Here is a 20,515-nt window from a genome sequence, read left to right on the forward strand (position 1 = left end):
TGAATAAGGCTGTGACATAAAGAAATGTAGAAAAAGTGAAGCGCTATGAGTATTTTCCACACACACACACACACACACACACACACACACACACACACACACACACAAACACACACACACACACACACACACACACACACACACACACACACACACACACACACACACACACACACAGTTAACCTGCAGTTTATAGTATATGTACAGTGAGTGACCAAAAATGACCATTACCACCACATGTGACACTGACGCGGGACAAAGGGATTACGAAAATGTTTTAAGGTATAACAGCAGTTTGCAACAATACCACCAGGGGGCACAATGAGATGGGATGCAAACAGACAGATATATACAGTAGCTGTAAATACCCTAAAAATTAAATAACAAAACAAAGCATTATAACTCCATCATACGTCTTTAAAAACTTGTTAAATACAGAGAGGATTCATGTTGGAAATCAAAACAAAAGTAATAAAAGACAACCAAAATGAAAGTAGAAATATAAATAAATAAATAAATAAATAAATAAATAAATAAATAAATAAATAAAGCTGTTTTTGCCTAAATATGGAGAGAAGTACAGTGTTTGTTATTTTAAAGAGATAGGACTAAGACAGCCAATAAACAAGCCATTTCATTTAAAGTAAGTTTTTATTTACATTTTTATTTTATGTCTTAATTATTGTACATGTTCAATAAAGTGTATTTGTGTATTCAGTGTATGTGTTGTCCTTGAAGTCCAAACCAAGCAAGAACATCAAAAACATCACAATTGACAGAAGTGAAGAGCAAATCTTGTTAGAAACCAGGCTCAGTCAGAGCAACATTTCTACTCTGGCCAAGATATGAACATTGTCTTAACCAACCCAAAATTTTACCTAAATGCTATCTGACCACAAGAACAACATTTACAGGGCAGTCATGTCATGCCTAAAATAGCTGCCAAAAGGCATTGCACATAAGGTCTACAGTAAACAGAATGTCCTACCTGAACGCTGGTCAGTGTGGTGTACTGGTAGGCTTTGATGACCAGGTAATTGGCCTCTATATCGATCAATCCCAGAATCATGTACTTCCACCATCGTCTTTTCAGTATTGCCAATAGATTCTCCTCTCCTGCGGGAAAAAAAAACAGTCAATCCACTTATTAAAAGACTAATATTATGAGTGTGTACAGATAGTCTGCTGAGGTAGAAATCATTTCACACAATCGATACAAACTTATATGAACACACTGTTTGGGGGAAAGAATCATTCGGCTGAAATAGTTTGATGTCATGAGGTTAAAGGCAGCTAATAAAATGAACCAAGTGGTTGAATGCATTTTAAACAACCAGAACATACTCATTTTCTTTTGCTGATGTTCAATCCTCAAATACTGAACCTTTTTCTTGGAGGACAGGAGTGATTATTTTAAATACAAATAAAATCAACATAGGCTCATTCAAAAAACGTAGCCCTATATACATTTCTGGATATTGCAAATTATGTAGCCAGAGCTACGTATGGCTGCATTTCTTCTTTAAATTGAATTCTACGGGGCGGTATAATGCCGTTCTTTTTCGTGTTTACCAGCTGACCGATTACCTCCGTACGGACGGCTTTGCCACTGTTACCAGTTTGTCTGGTAGCTCAACATGTACGTCTACAGACTTGAGACGCAGAGAGGAGTTGACCGCAACAACGGGGTTCGAGTCCGGTGAAGAATGGTTTCAGAAAGCAGGTAAGACAAAAATAAAAGCTTTAAAATAAAATAAACTAGTAAGCAACAGAATGAGAAAGTGGTAAAATCTGAACACGTGGTAAAAATCAGGGGGCTTTTCTTTTTCTGGATTGCTTTTTAAAAACTGTCGATTATGTTTAGGGACGTGAGTGAACGGGTCAATCGCTGCTTTTCAAAACACTATTGGTTGGGTTTGGGGAAGAGGGAGGGTGGGTCAGTCAATTGGTCAGTCAGTCGCCAGTCAGTCGACAGCAGCCTCTAGTGGATTTACATGAGAACAGCAGGCGAGAATGGCACTCGCAGGAAAAATTTAAGATCTGAAAAAGTGTACACGGTGGCCTCTGGTGAATTCGCAAAAACAAAAACTGCAAAAAAACATACCGCCTGGAATGTACGTATTTTGCTCTCTCCAGAAAAGTATATAGGGGTGCGTAATTAGAATGAGCCTGGGTTTTATAAAATAGTTTTTAAGTTATATCAAATTGTATTATTATGTCACTATGTATTGTCTTACTTTAGAGCAGTAGTGTCAAAGTCAATTCCTGGAGGGCCGGAGCCAGAGTTTAGTTCCAGCCCAGCTTCAACACACCTATCTGTACAGTAGGCATCAAGCAAGTCTAAAGCACTCAATTAGTTTGATCAGGTGTGTTTAGTTAGGGTTAAAACTAAACTGTTAGTTAAAGCTGCGGCCCTCCATGAACTGGCTTTGAAACATGTGCTTAAGATGGTTAGTGGTATACAGCGGGGAAAATAAGTATTGAACTTGTCACTATTTTTCTCAGAAAATATATTTCTAAAGGTGCCGTTGACTTGAAATTTTCCCCGGATGATTGTAACAACCAAAGAAATTTATTTATGCACAGAAAACAAGTTATGTGTAATAAAATTAAATGATGAAATGTAAGAGTATTGAACACATGAAGAAAGGGAGGTGTAGAAAGGCAGTGAAAGCCCAGACAGCAGCTGAAATCTCTCAGTAGTTCTTCAGCAACCCTCTGCCCTTCATCATTGTAAATTAATATTAGCTGCTTCAGTCCAACATCTACATTAGCAGGATGATAAAGATAAAACTAGGTTGGACATTTCAGCAAACAACATTACAAAACACAGACAAGGAAACTCTCAGAGGCTTTCAGAGAAAGAAAATCAAGCTGCAGAATGGCCCAGCCAATCACCTGACTTCAATCCAATAGAAAATACAAACTTAAGATGAGATTTGATAGACGAGACCCAAAGAACCATCAAGATTTTGACACTCTGTTGAAGTCTGTGAAAAACTCACACCTGAGCAATACATTTGACTTCATTTTCATATGAGAGCCGTCTTTAAGCTGCCATCACCAAAAAAGCCTTTTATATAAAGTATTAAATACGTTCAGTGCTTTCTCCTTGGTGTTATTACACGTAACATTTTTGTTCTGTTTTTTTATGTTTCTATTATTTGGGTTTTTACTAAATATCTGGTTCAATTCCATGTCAACAGCTCCATTAGAAACATTCCCAGAAAAAACATGACAAGTTCAATTCTAATTTTCCCCGCTGTATGTTTAAATTGTACTGTAATTTCATTTTAAACTCCAAACAACTCGAGTAAAACACCTTCTACAATCCACATTTCCTAGATTTATGATACATGGCAGGGTACAAAAACGAAGTAAAATACAAGAATACTACAGAAAAGTCCAAATAAATAAATAAATTGGGTTTGTCTTTTTCCAAGGGAATAAAGATTAATGAAAAAGAGGTCTACAGTTTTTTTTTTTATTGGAGCACAGGGATCCTACCGATCTAACAATGAAAAATATAATACAGTAGTAAGTTTCTTTTCTCCACAGAGGTTTTATTAAAATGCTGCAGTAATCTCTTGGCACAGCAAAGCTGCAGGAGAAATAAATATGAATTTTCTACAGGATCACAACAGCAGAAGCAATGTGGGTAGAGTAATGAAGCAAGATCAAGAGAACTTGCAAACCAAAGCCTTTGCAGACTTCTAAACTACTTTTCCATTATGCAAATTATTTCAGGTGAAGAAAAGGGGAAATCCGATCACTCTTAAGAACTTAACTTTTTTTGTTTTGATCTTGTACATGAACAGATGAGAACAATCCCTGCAATAAGCAGCGCATTTCATGTCATATTCTGACACAAAAATGCAGTTTTCTCAACTTTTCCAAAGTTTGAGCCCTCTCTGTTAAACCACTAGTGCTTTTTTTCTGTAAGTCCTTAAAGATGAATCGATTCATGAATCCTTTTCAAGATTTCAAAGCTCTAAAGCAGGTGTGCTTCCAACAAACAAACTTAAGATAATTGCTCTAATCTAATCAAACACAAAACAAATGCTTTGTTCTTGCAGTGTGTCCTGAATCTCACACTCTGAAACTTAATTAGCAGATAAAAGTTGAGGGTAACTGGTAAGGTCAAGAGAAAATCTGTTGACAGAGAAAAAATATTTCGAACAAACTGCTCATATATTAGCAGGAACATAAAGGATCGCACAGGTACATCTTGCAACCAAATTCTGTGATAATAAAAAAGTAAATGTATTGTATAATTAAGAATTGAACAGATGGTTAATGGTGGGTTTATGGACAGGATGGATGGACAGGATGGATGTATGGATGAATGGACGGATGGATGGATGGATGGATGGATGGCTTGTAGGTGCATGGGTGGATGAATGGCAGTTGCATGGATGGATGGATGGTGATTGCATAGATGTGTGTGTATATATATATATATATATATATATATATATATATATATATATATATATATATATATATATATATATATATATATATATATATATATTAATGGATGGATGGATGGATGGATGCATGGTTGGTGAGAGCATAGATGTAAAGATGGAGGATGGATGGATGGAAAATAATTGAATGGGATGGAGGGATAGGTAGGTGGATAGATGAATGAAAGGGTGGGTGGGTCGATGGATAGATGGATGGGTGAATAGGTGGTTGGATGGATGGATGGATGGATGGATGGATGGATGGATGGATGGATGGAGGGATGAATGGGTGGATGGATAGATGGATGGATAGATGAATGAATGGACGGGTGGGTGGATGACTGGATGGATAAATAGATGGATGGATGGAAGGATACAGTATACTGTATGCATGAACAGATGGATGCATGGAAAGAGATATATAGACAAGTGGATATATTGATGGATGGATGGATGGATGGATGGATGGATGGATGGATGGACTAATGAATTGGTGATTGCATGAATGGACAGGTGTGTGAATGAATTCATGAATGGATGAATGCTTGGACAGGTGAAAGGCAATGATGCAGGAAGTATGGGTAAAGTGTTTTTGTGTATTGTCACTTTCTTCTGACTCGTGACTTAAATCTTAATGCAATACAATGAACTGCTCTGAGCTGCATATTCATTATTCTCTGCTTCAGCATGGGCTGTCAGTCTATGATCATTCTTTCGGTCAGTTTGTAATGAAATCAATGAAAGGTAATTAAGCCTTTAAGGTTGACTGATTAAATGGTTTCAAAGAATAAAAAGAAAGATGATGTCAGATGTGATGGCCAGGAGAAAAGTCATTAAAAACGGTTTTATCTAAAACCAACAACAGAGCAACAAGCACTGGAAACATGATTGAAGCAACAGGTGCCAAATGGTCTATCCAAAAATGAAAATGTTTTACACAAAAACAAAATATAAGTTCCACACTTTAAGTAAAAAACTAGTACATAAAGTGATTTGAGCAATTCCATGCAAATGGAACTTGCCATTACAAAAATTCAGTTTTCAGCAAAATAGAGAAATCGCTTATACATTTTTTTGTGTAAGCAAGTATTTTGCAGTACTTTAAAAATACGCAAAAACGTCTCTGTCAGTATTTTCAAACTGTTCTATTTGATTTACCAAATGTCACACAAGTGGAAATTTCATATCTGTCATATCCCTAACAGAGGGGTGTCACATCCACAACGAAGCTCTTTCCTCATAAATGCAAACATTTTAAATAACAAAATCAATCATATTTGTTTTATAGAGAGTCAACACTTATCCTTTTGATTAGCATTGTTTCTTTTGGGTTGTGCAGTTTAATTCATAGAATTTCTACAAAATAATGTTGTATACTGTAAACTTGGATATATATATTGGTTATATATATATAACCGTTGATACAAGGCAGGATGGATCCATGCTTTCATGTTGTTGATGCCAAATTCTGACCCTACCATCCGAATGTTGCAACAGGAATTGAGACTCATCAGACCAGGCAACATTTCTCCAATGTTCTATTATCCATTTTTGAGGGGCCTGAATGAATTGTAGCCTCAGTTTCCTTTTTTTAGCTGACAGGAGTGGCACCTGGTGTGGTCTTCTGCTGCTGTAGCCCATCCTCCTCAATGTTGGACATGTTCGATGTGCATTCAAAGATGCTCTTCTGCATACCTCGGTAGTAACAAGTGGTTATTTGAGTTACTGTTGCCTTTCTATCAGCTTTAACCAGTCCGGCAAATCTACTCTGACCTCTGTCATCAACAGGCATTTGAGCTCACAGAACTGCCGCTCACTGAATATTTTCTCTATTTCTGATCATTCTCTGTAAACCCTAGAGATGGTTGTGCGTGAAAATCCCAATAGATCAGCAGTTTCTGAAATACTCAGACCAGCCTGTTTGGCACCAACTACCATGCCACGCTCAAAGTCACTTAAATCACCTTTCTTCCCCATTCTGATGCTCGGTTTGAACTGCAGCACATCATCTTGACCATGTCAACATGCCTAAATGCACTGACTTGCTGGCATGTGATTAGCTGATTAGAAAATTGCGTTAACAAGCAGTTGGACAGGTGTACCTAATAAAGTGGCCAGAGAGTGTACAAAAAATAACAGCATCTCAGCAATACTTCTACATAAGTAACTGTTAAGCTCCAAACATATAAACAGAAAGACAATCAATATTAATCTTAATATTTAAAAATAATTATAATAAATATATTTTAGAATTATAAACAGGTTTTTGTGTTACTGGCTGAAGATCTACTCCTAAATATACAATTCAATTCATGACTTCTCAGCATATTGTGTGTATGTGTGCGTTTCACAGTGCAAAAGTAACTCTCACGTTTCGAAATGAGATGTGGCTGAGTAAATAACGACAGAAGTTGTACTCTCTGCCTCATTAGGACATCTGACACTGAGCTGCATATCCTTTTGCTCTTAAATCATATTTTCTGCTGTACCTCCCACTGGTACTGAGGGTAATGGTGTGACAGAGATGCCATCATCACAGAGCTTGTTACAGGGACTGACCGCAGAGAACCCGCTGCTCTAACAACAAGGAGAAAATGACTCCTAAAGACAGGTCATATAATAATCCCATTGCTGGAGAGCACTGACAAATCCCACTGAGTTTCTGAAGATAGAGCTGTTCCTTATATACTACTGCTGGAGCACATCTGTACTCAATGTGTACAATATATATATACATACAGCTGAAGACAAAATCCTGATTAATTTATTTTGTTTTTGCCATGATGACAGTACATAATATTTCATCAGTTAATTTGCAAGATTCTAGTATTCAGCATAAAGAGCAATTTAAAGGCTTAACTAGGTTAATTGTGCTAACAAGGCATGTTAAGTTAATGAGGCAAGTGATTTGGCCAAAAACAAAGTTGTAAAAAATACAGTGGAAGAAATAATCACTGAACACGTAATGTTTTTGCGAGAATTTTTTTTTTTTAAAGAAGCTATTGACATGGAATTAAACCAGATTTTGGTAAAAACACAAACAATACAAACACAAAAATAAAACGAAACAGAAAGAAATCTGAAGAATTAGTCCACAGCTTGATTTTCATTCTCTGAAACCCTTTAAGAGTTTGCTTGGCTGTTTTGGATCAGTATCTTGCTGAAATGTCCACCCTGGTTTCATCTTCATCATACTGCTAATGTAGATGTTAGGCTGAAGCAGCTAATATTCAATAACAATGAGGAAGGGCAGAGAATGGCTGAAGAACTACTAACTACTTGTTTCCCCAACTTTTTTTTCCAGAAGTAAAATATAATGGGAAATACTGTGAAAAAATGCATTGCTCTTAAATAATTTTGAGCTCAACTGTGTGTGCAAATACACAGTAGTCAACATTTGAAGTGAATTCAATATTTCACTAAAGCTAGCGAAGTCAAAAAACAACTGAACAAAACTCACTTTTATCTTAGGACATTTTTAAAAAACATTTTTGATCAACTTCAAATGTTAACTACTGTATATTATTATTGTCATGCACTCATTCATTCATTCATTCATTCATTCATTCATTCATTCATTTATTTATTTTTTTTGGCTTAGTCCCTTTATTAATCTGGGGTCACCACAGCGGAATGACACCGTCAACCTATCCAGCACATGTTTTACGCAGCGGATGCCCTTCCAGCAGCAACCCATCCCTGGAAAACATCCATACACACTCATTCACATTCATACACTACAGGCAATTAAGCCAACCCAATTCACGTGTACCACATGTCTTTGGACTGTGGGGGAAACCGGAGCACCCGGAGGTAACTCACGCCAATGCAGGAAGAACATGCAAACTCCACACAGAAACGCCAACTGACCCAGCCGAAGCTCGAACCAGCAACCTTCTTGCTGTGAGGCGACAGCATACCTACTGCGCCACTGCGTCACCATATCATCATGCTTTGTTAGGAATAAAATAAAACTAATCAAATTAAATATAGATACCTATGCACTATATAGATTGAAAGTGACCTTTTAGTTGTGGTAAAAAAATAATAAATAAGTTTTTATGAATATGCCCTATTCAAAAACAAATAAATAAAAATTTACTCACTTCATAATTTCACCTCACTTCATTTTTTACTAATTCAATTATTGAACTAATCAGAAAAATCAATGATATACACACTTAAAACTTTAGTTTTATTATTATTAGTATTATTTTCACTTTTTTTGAAACTTTTCACTGCATAGATAGTTCTTTAGATTAGAAAAAGGTTTTTTACAGTATTAAAGACTAATACATTTTTTTTTCTTTTTAGGACTCTTCACTGAAAGGTTCTTCAAGGAAACAAAAATGATTGTTCTTTGCGATCACTGTGAAACCACCTTTTGAACCTTTATTTTTAGCAGTGCAGAGATGAAGCAAAGACAGACCCAGTGAGTGAGAAGCAGCAGCCCGACTGTGGCTCTTTTAATAAAGAACCATTTCAAGTGCTTCTAAAAGATTTCTGGAGGAGAACAGGAGAATGAGGCTCTTCTCAGAATTTAAGATACACTATGGGCCTTATCATATACCTGGTGCAATGCAGCGCCAGTTACAATGCAAGTGATTTTTATTTATTTTTTTGCTAGTTTCTGCCATGTGTGTGCTGGTCTGAAAAGGAGATGTGCTTAGGCGCAATGTTGGTGGTAACTGGATTAGACCACACACATAAATGCTGCAAATTATTTTTTGCTTTGCCACAGGGATGTGCAGCAAACAGAAATATCTTTAAAATCTAAAACATTATTGTCCACCATTTCTGTGTGGAGTTAGCATGTTCTCCCCATGTTAATTTTCTACATTGTTCCCCATTGTATTTCTTTGTCTATGTAGCAGCTTTCCAATTGCCGCTATTGTTGGTAGAGCAAGCAAGTTTTGTACACATGAAGTCAGAGTCCGTAGGCAAATAGATGCAAATAAAAACTTCTTTATTTTCCAATCAAGTTCCAATCAACAGAATTACTTAATCACTTTCTTTAATCTATATGCACACTTCTCTGTTACCTTGAGTTACGTTACGCTCAGTTACGAGACGAGACGGTCAAAAACGGTGCTTCCTACCAACACTGTCTTACTCCATCCAGTGAAGCCACAGTTATATAGTCTCCTACTGACACCTTGTGGCCAATAGCCAAAATACAATGTATGGCTCCTACAATCTAATAGATCAAATGTGTGTAATGACAATCCAGCTTGATTACACTTACAAAACTGGGGACCCACTGCTTTAGACTATGCTCTTAAATTATTAGTAATAATAATAATAAATCCTTACATTTACTGTATATAGCATTTTCTGGACACTCAAAGCGCTTTACACATTGGGGCGAAATCTCCTCATCCACCAGCAGTGTGCAGCATCCACCTGGATGACGCGACGGTAGTCATATTGTGCCAGACTGCACAACACACATTAACTGGAGACAGCATGATGAGGCCAATTATAATATAGGGATGTTTAGGAGGCCATGATGGACAGAGGCCAGTGGGCAAATGATAGACTGCGCGCGACATGTCTGAAGAGCGAGGAGGGATCCGGCAGTGATAAGGGTGCGTGACTTATTTGAGGACCGGGAGGGAGACGCGCGATTTTCGGGAGATTATCACTTGTTTGCGGACATTATAAGTCCAGCAAATGCATAGAGACTCCCAGAACTTCCGGGAGACTTAGGATGTCTGAATATCACGTCTAACAACTGTAGTGAGACGCGATCCAGCGGTACAACCTTGATTAAGACGTGCACGGCTCTCTGTCTCTGGAGCTCTGAGAGAAAAGCGCATGGCTGTGTGTGTGTGGCTCTGCAGTGAAGACCACTTGTGTCTGTGTGTGTGTGTCTGTGTGTGTGTGGTCACGTGATGTGTGTTTTCAGCGTTTCAGCAAGGTAAAACACGGTGTGGATCATTTTCGTTCTAAAATGCCATTTTAACACTAAGACGTATGAGTGTAAACAGGGTGTGAGTGTGTATTTTTCGCAAGCGGGTTGGCGACGGGAGCAGGGCGGAGCATCGGCGATGCCGGCTCAGCATCGTGTTGTCTATTGGCCATCGGTGATGGACGATGGCATCGTCTATCAGCCCAACCCTCCTTCACATAGCACTAAACAGTGACCTCAAAAATTTGAAAATTGGTCTGTATGTAAAGGCTAAATCCCAGAGGTTCAGCATCTACAGGCAGCGCATTAGTCAAAACAAAACCACCATCCTCAAGAGAACATGGGGCACTTATGATAAAAGCAGCTGTAAAATCAATGAATAATGCAGATATTCTCAGTGCAGCTACACAGTTACTAGAACTAACAAGATCCCTCCGGAGACTAAACAACCCTTCCAGATACTCATTATCTTTTTTTTTTTATTACAAACAAAATATAATAATAACTGGATCAAACGCAGGTGTACATGAGAGCATGTAGACATCAGAGAAAAAAAAAAGAATTAATGCACATTATCCACAAATCATTCATTCATTTTCCTTAGGCTTAATCTTTTTTTAATTAAAATATATTATGGAAAATACTGTGACAATGTCCTTTTTCTGCTAAACGGCACTTAAAAAAGAATTAAAGGACAATAATTTTGCCTTCAGTTGTACAGTATATGCGTGTGTGGTCATGAAAGGGCTCAGTTCGAGGAGGCTCCACACATACATCCCATCATCATGTGGACACAGTTTATCGATTATCTGTCCTCGCGATAGAGTCGAGGTGTTGTAGAAATGCAAACAATAAATCTCTGGGCTTCAGTCCTGCCAGCTCTACACTTCTAATCAGCGTGTCAGAGAGAAGGGGTGGATCCAGACGGCCAATAAAGAAGCTTTCAAAGCGGATCATCAACGCGGAGGACAAAACACTGACCTCACACATTACACAGCAATAATAGCACTCGACGTGGGTGGAGATAATGAAGATGATGTGATGGAGATCGACTGCAAACACAAAGCGGAGGACAGATTTACTCCAGCAAAGTGTGTTGTGCACTTCAGTTGTGTAAGAATGTACAATTTCAAGTATTTCAATGTGTGTTTAATGCGTTATTAATGTTTAAAGTAATGTAATCCAGACATGCATTATTGTAAAGTAGTTAATGTCGGAAGGCAAAATAATAAGTAGGGATAACTTAATAAATATTGTTTAAAATATTTTTATTATTGTTTTATATTCTTAAAAAAAATCATAAGTGCAATTTCTTTGCAAGAACTTACAATTTCAGAAGTATTTCAACAGGGCGTTTAATGCTAATAAAATGCATCACAAGGTTAAAGTAATGCAATTCAGGCATACATTATCGTAAAACAGTTCATGTTGGATGAAAGTAGGGATGTACATGTAATAAATAATGTTTAAAAAAATCTTAAAATGGTTATATATCCTGAAAATGATTACATACTTGCAATTTGTTTGCAAGAACTTACACCTTCAGAAGTATTTCAACAGGGTGATTTTTATTTGCTTACTGCAAATAAAATGCATCACAAGGTTAAAGTAATGAAACCAAGGCTTAATTTATCACAAAACAGTTCATGTTGGATGAAAAAAATCATAAGTAAGGATTTACACTTAATAAATAATGTTTAAAATATTCTTAAAATAGTTATATATCCTGAAAATTATTACATACTTCTAATTTGTTTGCAAGAACTTACAATTTCACAAGTATTTCAACAGGGCGATTTTCATTTGCTTATTACAATTAAAATGCACCATAAGGTTAAAGTCATGAAATAAAGGCTTAATTTATAGGGGTGTCAAAATTAATTGTTTCTTCGGTGCACCGCGATGCAGACGTGGACGATTCGGTATGGCGAAGGAGGCGAGCACGAGTATTTACAACCCTCCAACTACTTAAAAACGCAGAAACTGTGCACAGTTTCACTGCGTGTGTGTTTGCTAGACAGTCTTTCACTGACACTTACAGCAGAAGCCCATATTTCACTGCGATTGAGAGAATGAAAGTACTCCATTTCTCTCTCTTTCTCTCTCTCTTTTTCTCTCTCACTGTGGCCCATTTGACCTGCTGGCGTGACTTTTCCTCTCCTCTCGGCTGTTACAGCGATACTTCTGGATGCAGACACGAGCGCGTGTCTGCAGAGCGAGTTTTCTCGACCGTGTCTATCATGGATTAGCTGTGATCGCCGCTGCCGTTTACTCATCTATGAAGCGCACCAGCCCGTAGAGCCAATCGCAGCCCTTTCTGTTGAGCATGTGACCAATCAAAGGGGTGTAAGACAGAACTTGCTAGACAGCACAGAATGCGAGCGGGATGTTTGTATTTGTTTATTTGCTATAAATGCACGTGTTGTTTAAAGGTACAGTTTATACATCTGACTGTTTGTATTAAAGGACAAAATTGAATTACAAATAGTATAGAAATATAAATATATTTATACATTTAATACAAGAATTGCTATGAAAATATAAAACTGTGTATGGAAAGCATAGTCAATGCACCGTGATGCACCAAGATATCGAATTGAACCGAAACGATGGCATGATAATCGTAACCGAACTGAACCGTGAGACCAGTGTAGTTTCACACTTCTATTCAATTTATCACAAAACAGTTCATGTTAGATAAAAAATAGTAAAGATAAGTAGAGATGCACACTTAATAAATAATGCTTAAAATTATCTTAAAATTGTTATATATTTTGAAACTTATAGACGCAATTTGTTTGCAAGAAATTTCAGAAGTATTTCATCAGGGTTTTAATACTAATAATGAATCTTTAGGTTTTTAATTTATTGTATAACAGTTAATGTTACATGGAAAAATCATGAACACTTTATAAATAACGTTTAAAATGTTCTTTAAATTGTAGTATATTCTGAAAATTACTACATTAGTGCGATTTGGTTGCAAATATCAGAAGTATTTAACAGGGCGATTAATGCTAATTTATTGTAAAACAGTTCATGCTGGCTGAAAAAAATCATACTGTGAGTAGGAATACACCTAATAGTACACCTAATAAATGATGTTTAAACATTCTGAAAATTGTTATATATTCTGAACTTACAATTTCAGAATTTATCATAATAAATTAATTTTTAATTTCGAATGAAAAAATCATAATGTACACTTAATAAATAATATGTAAAATATTTTTCAAATGATTTTATATTCAGTAAATTATTACATAAGTGCAATTTGTTTGCTAGAACAATTTCAGGAGTATTTCAACAGGGCGTTTAAATTCCTTACTTGGTTAAAGTGATGGAAACCAGGCATACATTATTATAAAAAAACAGTTAATGTTAAATAAACAAAAATCCTAAGTAGACTAAACTAAATAAAACTGCATAAATAATGTGTAAAATATTCTTAAAATTCTTATATATTCAGAAAATTATTACATTAGTTGCAAAAAATATTTAAATGCTCAATCCAAGTAATTTCAGAAGCTTTACCAAACAGAAAATTCCTTTGACCTGCTTTGGCATTGATTATAAGTCTATTATTTATCCTTAACTGTGCAGTGTGCACAGTTAAGTGTATGGTAATATTGTTTTGAATTAGACCACACTGCTGTTTTTTTTTTCTCTTTACTTTTTTTTTTTTGCCCCTTATATATGTAAACTGTTTATGTTTTCCTAATTACTGTGTACACAATTCATTCTGAAAATTTCTTTTAAACAATAATATTTTAAGCCTTTATTTTTGTAACACTTACTTTTAAAATGAAACTGGCATTAAATCATGAGTTCAGGAAAATAAAAACAGGTAACGTAGATCTTCTGTGTAAGATTTATAAGATATTTATAGATATTAAATAAAATGTATTAGTCAGTCATTCTCATTATTCATCTTGAATAAATCATTAAAAGTAAAATAATTAATAAAGTAAATAAGGACAATGCAAGAAAATAAGAGCAGAAATGAGGATAAATGTAACTCTACATAGCCCTAAAAATAGAAAATAAAATTATTTATTTATTTATTTATTTGTTTGTTTGTTTGTTTGTTTATTATTATTATCTATTAAATGGTGTTGTAAAAAAAATTTAACAATCTGTTAAAGTTTAACAATAACTACATAAATAAAACATCATGCTTTCTGAAAATAGGGCAGTATAATTATGTAAAAAGTTCTTTTTTATAATTATGTTTTTTTTTTTTTACATTATTCTCTTTATTAATTTTTAATAACACCACTAAAATCAGAATCCAAAAAGAAATGGACTAGAGTCTGAGCTTTGAGTCTCAAACTATTTTTTTCGACTGGCAATACTCCAAAAGCCATTTATTATATTAAGTATGTTTCTCAGTGACAAGCTGTGAGCTGCAGATAAAACTGACTGATTTTGCTGCCACAATCCACCGGGAAATCAAGCCCGGAAAACATCTCAAGTATAATTGCTCCCTAATATCAGCAATTCAAAAGGATCCTGATGCCAGCTCTCTAGACATGTGTAGATGTCAGTGAAAAAAAAAAAAACTAACCGCAGCAGCGTAAAATCAATATCAGGGGTTTCACATCAAAATGATTCATTAGCTTATTGAATGCAGCTCTGCAAGGGAGAGAAACAATTGCTGTAGTTCTGCAAGCCTCCAGATTACAAGTGTGGCTCTTATTTGCCACACCCCCTTATATTATAGACCAATGGGCACAGAGTAAAAAACAATACATGCAAGACAACTAAAATAAAATGCCAGGTCTGTTTCTGCTTTGGATTTTCTTCGTACTTGAATTACTCAAATCTACACCTGTTTTTGTACATCATTAGTTCTGACAATGTGACTGTGTAAACAACAATTTACATATCCCCAACAAAAGTGCAACTAAAAGTCAGTCAATACAGTATTTATCCACCTAAGTGGGTTGATGGCATTATTTAGAACAGCGGTAAACCTGAACAAAGGCAAATCAGTTCAAAAACAAGTGCAGTTTTCACACATGATTTCCTCTATTTTCCCTCGCAGCAACTCTTTTCAGCTTTTTGTTTTTCGTGATTATAACCGCTATTGCCTTGCATTTGTTCCTCTTTGCCAGCGTCCACTTGGCAGCATTGTTGTAGCACTGGCAGATTGGTAAGAAGAATTCTGGCATGATATTGCATTTGTTTTCTATTCCTGAAACAATGGGAGAGAGCCATATGCTGGGCAGACACACTCCTGCTGGAGCGACAGCGTTTCTGACTCACTTCTGACACGCTCATGTTTCTCCACGCTCTGGAAGGCCATTCCTTCATTTTAATCTTTCATTATCAGCAAATTTGATACTAATGCAGTTTACTTGATACAGCACACTGTCAAAAGGCCATTTATATTATGAAATCTGTGTCTGAACACCTCACAAAGCTGCATGTGAAACAAATAGATGCATCAGAAAAACACTATTCTTCCAAAACAAACGATAAACCCACTGCGAATAAAATGATACTGTTGTTTGCAAGCTTCTTCGGAGAAGGGTTATTTTAGTTAACTAGAACAGGCTGGACGATTTTTCAGATTTTATCAATTAATTCAATAGCAATATTTTGCCGCAATGTGATATATTTTAAGTTGAGGTATTGCAGTACTTTCCCAGTATAGGTTGCAGCTGGAAGGGCATCGACTGTGTAAAACATACAGTATGCTGGATAAGTTGGCGGTTCATTCTGCTGTGGTGACCCCTGATGAATAAAAGGACAAGGAAGCCGAAGGAAAATGAATGAATGAATTAATTTATTAATTAACTAATTGCAGTAATAATAACAATAATAGCGAAACACATGATCTGCTTTATGTAAACATGGGAACATATCTGTACACATTATTGCGAATCAATTGAAAAAATTAACTCATAATGGATAAAGCAAAATACTACATTACCCATAAAGCTGTACAAAAATTCCACTAATCACAGAATTGCAGTAATCTTTAGCTCTTCCCACTCCAATTAATAAACTGTATATAGTTGTGATATAAGAATTATAGTTGTTGAAGTAAGAATTATTAGCCCCCCTTTTCATTTCTTTTTTAAATATTTCCAAAATGATGTTTAACAGAACAAGAGCAATTCTACAGCATATCTGATAATATTTTTTCTTCCTGAGGAAGTCTTATTTGTTTTATTTTTAGGGAAAATAAAAGCAGTTTTACATTTTTAAAAAACTATTTTAAGGTCAAAATGATTAACCCCTTTAAGCAATATTTTTTGACTCTCTACAAAAAAAAAAAAAAAACATTGTTAAACAATAACTTGCCTAATTACCCTAAACTGCTTACTTAACCAAATTAACCTAGTTAAGCCTTTAAATGTCACTTTAAGCTGTCTAGGAGTGTCTTAATTTTTTAGTCAAATATTATTTGCCGACATCATGGCAAAGAGAAAATAAATCAGTTATTAGAAATTAGTTCCTCAAACTATTATCAATAGAAATGTGTTTAAAAATCTGCTCTCTGTTAAACAGAAATTGTGGGGAAAAAATAAACGGGGGGTAATTCTTCAGGGGGACTAATATTTCTGACTTTAAGTGTATATATATATATATATATATATATATATATATATATATATATATATATATATATATATATATATATATATATTTTTTTTTTTTTTTTGTTTTCAAAAATATATTCTATTTTATATTTAAAAATATAATTTAATAATTTTTATAATAATCAAGAATATAATAATATTCTTATAATCTGATTATAGGGAATACATGATTTTTAATGATTACATATCAAAATAAAATGGGGAAAAACTCATCGTATCATTTTCATGAATATAAAAAAATTCAATAAACTTAAGTTGATTAGCACAGTTACATTGTTTTATATTCGGAAAAAAATATGTTATTTTGATCTTTTGCTGTCATATTGTCATCAATAAATAATAACTTGACTTCTAGTTGATCATTTTAGTTGATCATTTGGAAAATTGGCAGAATTGTGTGTAAGAGATCTGCAAGAGAGAGTGAATGGCAACATCAACAGCCTGAGGTATCAAGACATTTGTGCTGCCCATTACATTACAAACCTCAGGAGAGGGCAAATTCAGCAGGATAGCGTTCCTTCTTATACTTCAGCCTCCACATCAAAGTTCCTAAAACCCAAGAAGATCTAGGTACTCCAGGATTGGCCAGCCCAGTCACCAGACATGGACATTATTAAGCATGTTTGGGGTTAGATGAAGGAGGAGACATTTAAGGTGAATCCAGAGAATCTTCATGAACTCTTGATGAGTCCTGCAAGAACGCTTTCTTTGCCGTTCCAGATGACTTTATTAATAAGTGATTTGAGTCATTGCAGAAATGTATGGATGCAGTCCTCCAAGCTCATGGGAGTCATATACAATATTCATTCTTTCTTCACTGCAGCATGACTTTATATTCTATACTGTACATTATTTCTGTTTAGTGACAAGACTTTTGTCTAAGCAAAGTCAGACCTTAATGTCCTAATTAAATAAGTAAAAATCAAGACATGATCATATTTGATTTTGGTCAAATAAGCATAATCTAGAGGCCTTTGCCTTTCATATAAGCCACTTCTGACACCAAATGATCAACTTATTATTTGCTGTTCCTAAAACTTGAATAGGCGACAAGACTTGTGTCAGGTAGTGTATATTTATACTTCAGATATATGCCAAGACAAAACTTTAGATTTTATTTACTTTAACATGATGTTCTAAAATAACTAAGACTGATACAAAAACCATTACACACATATATTTAAATAACACATACTGAACTCAAAATATTTAAATTTATACTAACCTAACTCTCCCAGAGGTTTGGCTGGCTCGAGCAATTTATTACAAGTTAGACAAGGTGTATTTAATATTGCCTCTGATCAGTGAAGCGCAGTGTTCTGAAATTGCCATAATTTGAATCAGGCTTAATAACACACAGCAGAGCAAAACGCTGTTGCTTGAAACGCTTCTGTCAGCCATCAGCATTAGCCCAGGGTAATTAATAACTGCCAGGCTGCATTAGTACAGGAAACCACTATGCCTATATGCCTAAAAGTGATTGGAAAGCGAAAGAGAAAGACTGAAACTGTCCAACTTTGCAGCTCAGGGACTAAAGAGGACATGCCATGAAATTTGTTTAATCACAGTCCCTTTAAGGCAAGTCGGTTCACTCAGCAGCCATCTTGAAATGCATTTTGGGTATGCAAAAGCAACTCCTATTTCTAATATTTTAAAATGTCCTATGTGATTGAACTTGTTAAAATGCTGTACTGCACAATTAATGTGGCTAAGGTCAATTTGACTAAAGAGATCAACAAAAAAAAAACTCATAACAAACAATGCTAGTCAATACATTTTCAACTCTACTACATAACTACATACATGTATGTAACCTCTTTCACTCTCTCCATCATTGTCTGACACTGGGCTTCAGTCATCTATTGGTTAATTCTGACATACTAGCTGATTGAGTTTCACTTGCTTTGTTATTTATTTCAAAATAGAGTGCAAAGGCTCCGCCCACTTCAGGAAAGAAGCAGCCTATTTGCATTTAAAGGGCCGCACACTTAAAAAAATAACTCGCATATGGGTAAATCTAAAAAGCTATAACAAATATGGGGTACTTTTAGTTGAAGCCTCACACATACACTCACATTCTGGGAACACCAGAGAATTTTAAATTTCATGAAAAGAGGCACGATATGTCCTCTCCAAATCCAATTTGAACGGAGCATGAGGGTCACGACAGATACAAGGCAGGGAAGAGGTGAGACAGACAACGGGAAAGGACGGAAATGAGAAAAGCAGGTATGACTTTACTGAGGCTGGTGCGAGATGACAGCTGCTGCGTTTGGTGGCTGTAAGAGATGAGTGTGATTGTTTGGCCGGAGCTGCTGGACAGGCAGCTGCTCTTGTTGCCCTCTTGTTATCCTGAAAGCAGAGTTTCTGCAGCGTGTGGCCGTGTTTACCGAGACGGCAGTCACAACTCCTTGGTCACTGGAGTAGAACAAAGAGAGCAGGGCCAATTTGGCAGCGGCTGTTTGGACGTGCCTCCCCGACGGCTTGCTCAGAGCCGCGTGCTTGAAATAATGAGTTTGCATTCAGAGTTTGTGTGCAATGTTCACATGCTTCTAGCTGCATTTCAGCAAGGTTTGGCAATTAAAACAATGCATTATTGGGGGAAAGTCACTAAATATACATATGGAAAATATTTGACAGAATAGGCTCTATTTTAACGATCTAGGCACAAAGTCTAAAGCGCAGGGCGCAAAAGCATTAAGGGCCTGTCCGAATCCACTTTTGCTATTTTAAAGACAGAATATGGTCAAACTGGGGCGTGCTTATTCTCTTAATGAGTTATGGGTGTGTTTTGAGAATAAACCACTGTCACATCAGTGTCTCATCTACTATTCCCTTTAAGAGTCAGTTGTGTCGCACCACAGCACATTTGCTATTTACATGGCGGACTTTGTAGTGGTGTAGTGGTTAGTGCGTCGACACATGCACTCCGGTGCTCCCGGCGACCCGGGTTCGATTCTGCCTCGCGGTCCTATGCCGATCCTTCCCCTCTCTCTGCTCCCCATGCTTTCCTGTCAATTCTCTCTACTGTCCTATCAAATACAAAGGTGAAAACCCCGAAAAAATAATAAAAAAAATAAATAAAGAACGAGCCTCCTCCAATCAGTCTTTACTTTCTCTTTCTTTCTTTCGTGAATAAGGAAACGGTGTTGTACACACTCTGCTAAAGACATCCATTAGCCTTTTTACATTCCTGCACATTGCTGTGTTGCATGATTATTATTATTATTTTTGCTTTTCTCTCTCTCTCTCTCTCTCTCTCTCTCTCCGTGCTTGCTCGCTCTCTACCTCTCCCCCGCTTCCACCCATACAGCGGCTCAGATTGGCTAACGCTGCCCAGCTGTCTGCCGTGCCCCCCTGACGTCACCTAAGGTCTCCAATCCAACATTAACATAATTAATTTAGTTTGTTAAGCGCAAAGATTTGTTTCAAAATTATTTCTAAATTCAGTTTTAATTTCCAGCAAACGAATAAATGAACAATAATAATGAAGTGTGGTCAAACACACATTTGCCCCATATGGT

At 36.0% G+C, this 20,515-nt stretch overlaps 1 protein-coding gene across 1 annotated transcript in view; it reads right to left on the bottom strand.

The window, feature by feature from the left end:
- slc35f1 (solute carrier family 35 member F1) overlaps positions 1-20,515 on the bottom strand; it is a 207,041-nt gene that overhangs the window by 73,004 nt on the left and 113,522 nt on the right. Inside the window, exon 3 of the mRNA XM_087298906.1 lies at positions 989-1,116. Within this exon, the coding sequence (XP_087155032.1) occupies positions 989-1,116 (128 nt within the window). The remainder of the gene's footprint in view (positions 1-988; positions 1,117-20,515) is intronic.

Source organism: Danio rerio, chromosome 20 (genome assembly GCF_052040795.2).
Source record: "Danio rerio strain M-AB ecotype USA chromosome 20, GRCz13ab, whole genome shotgun sequence".
Taxonomy (NCBI): Eukaryota; Metazoa; Chordata; class Actinopteri; order Cypriniformes; family Danionidae; genus Danio; species Danio rerio.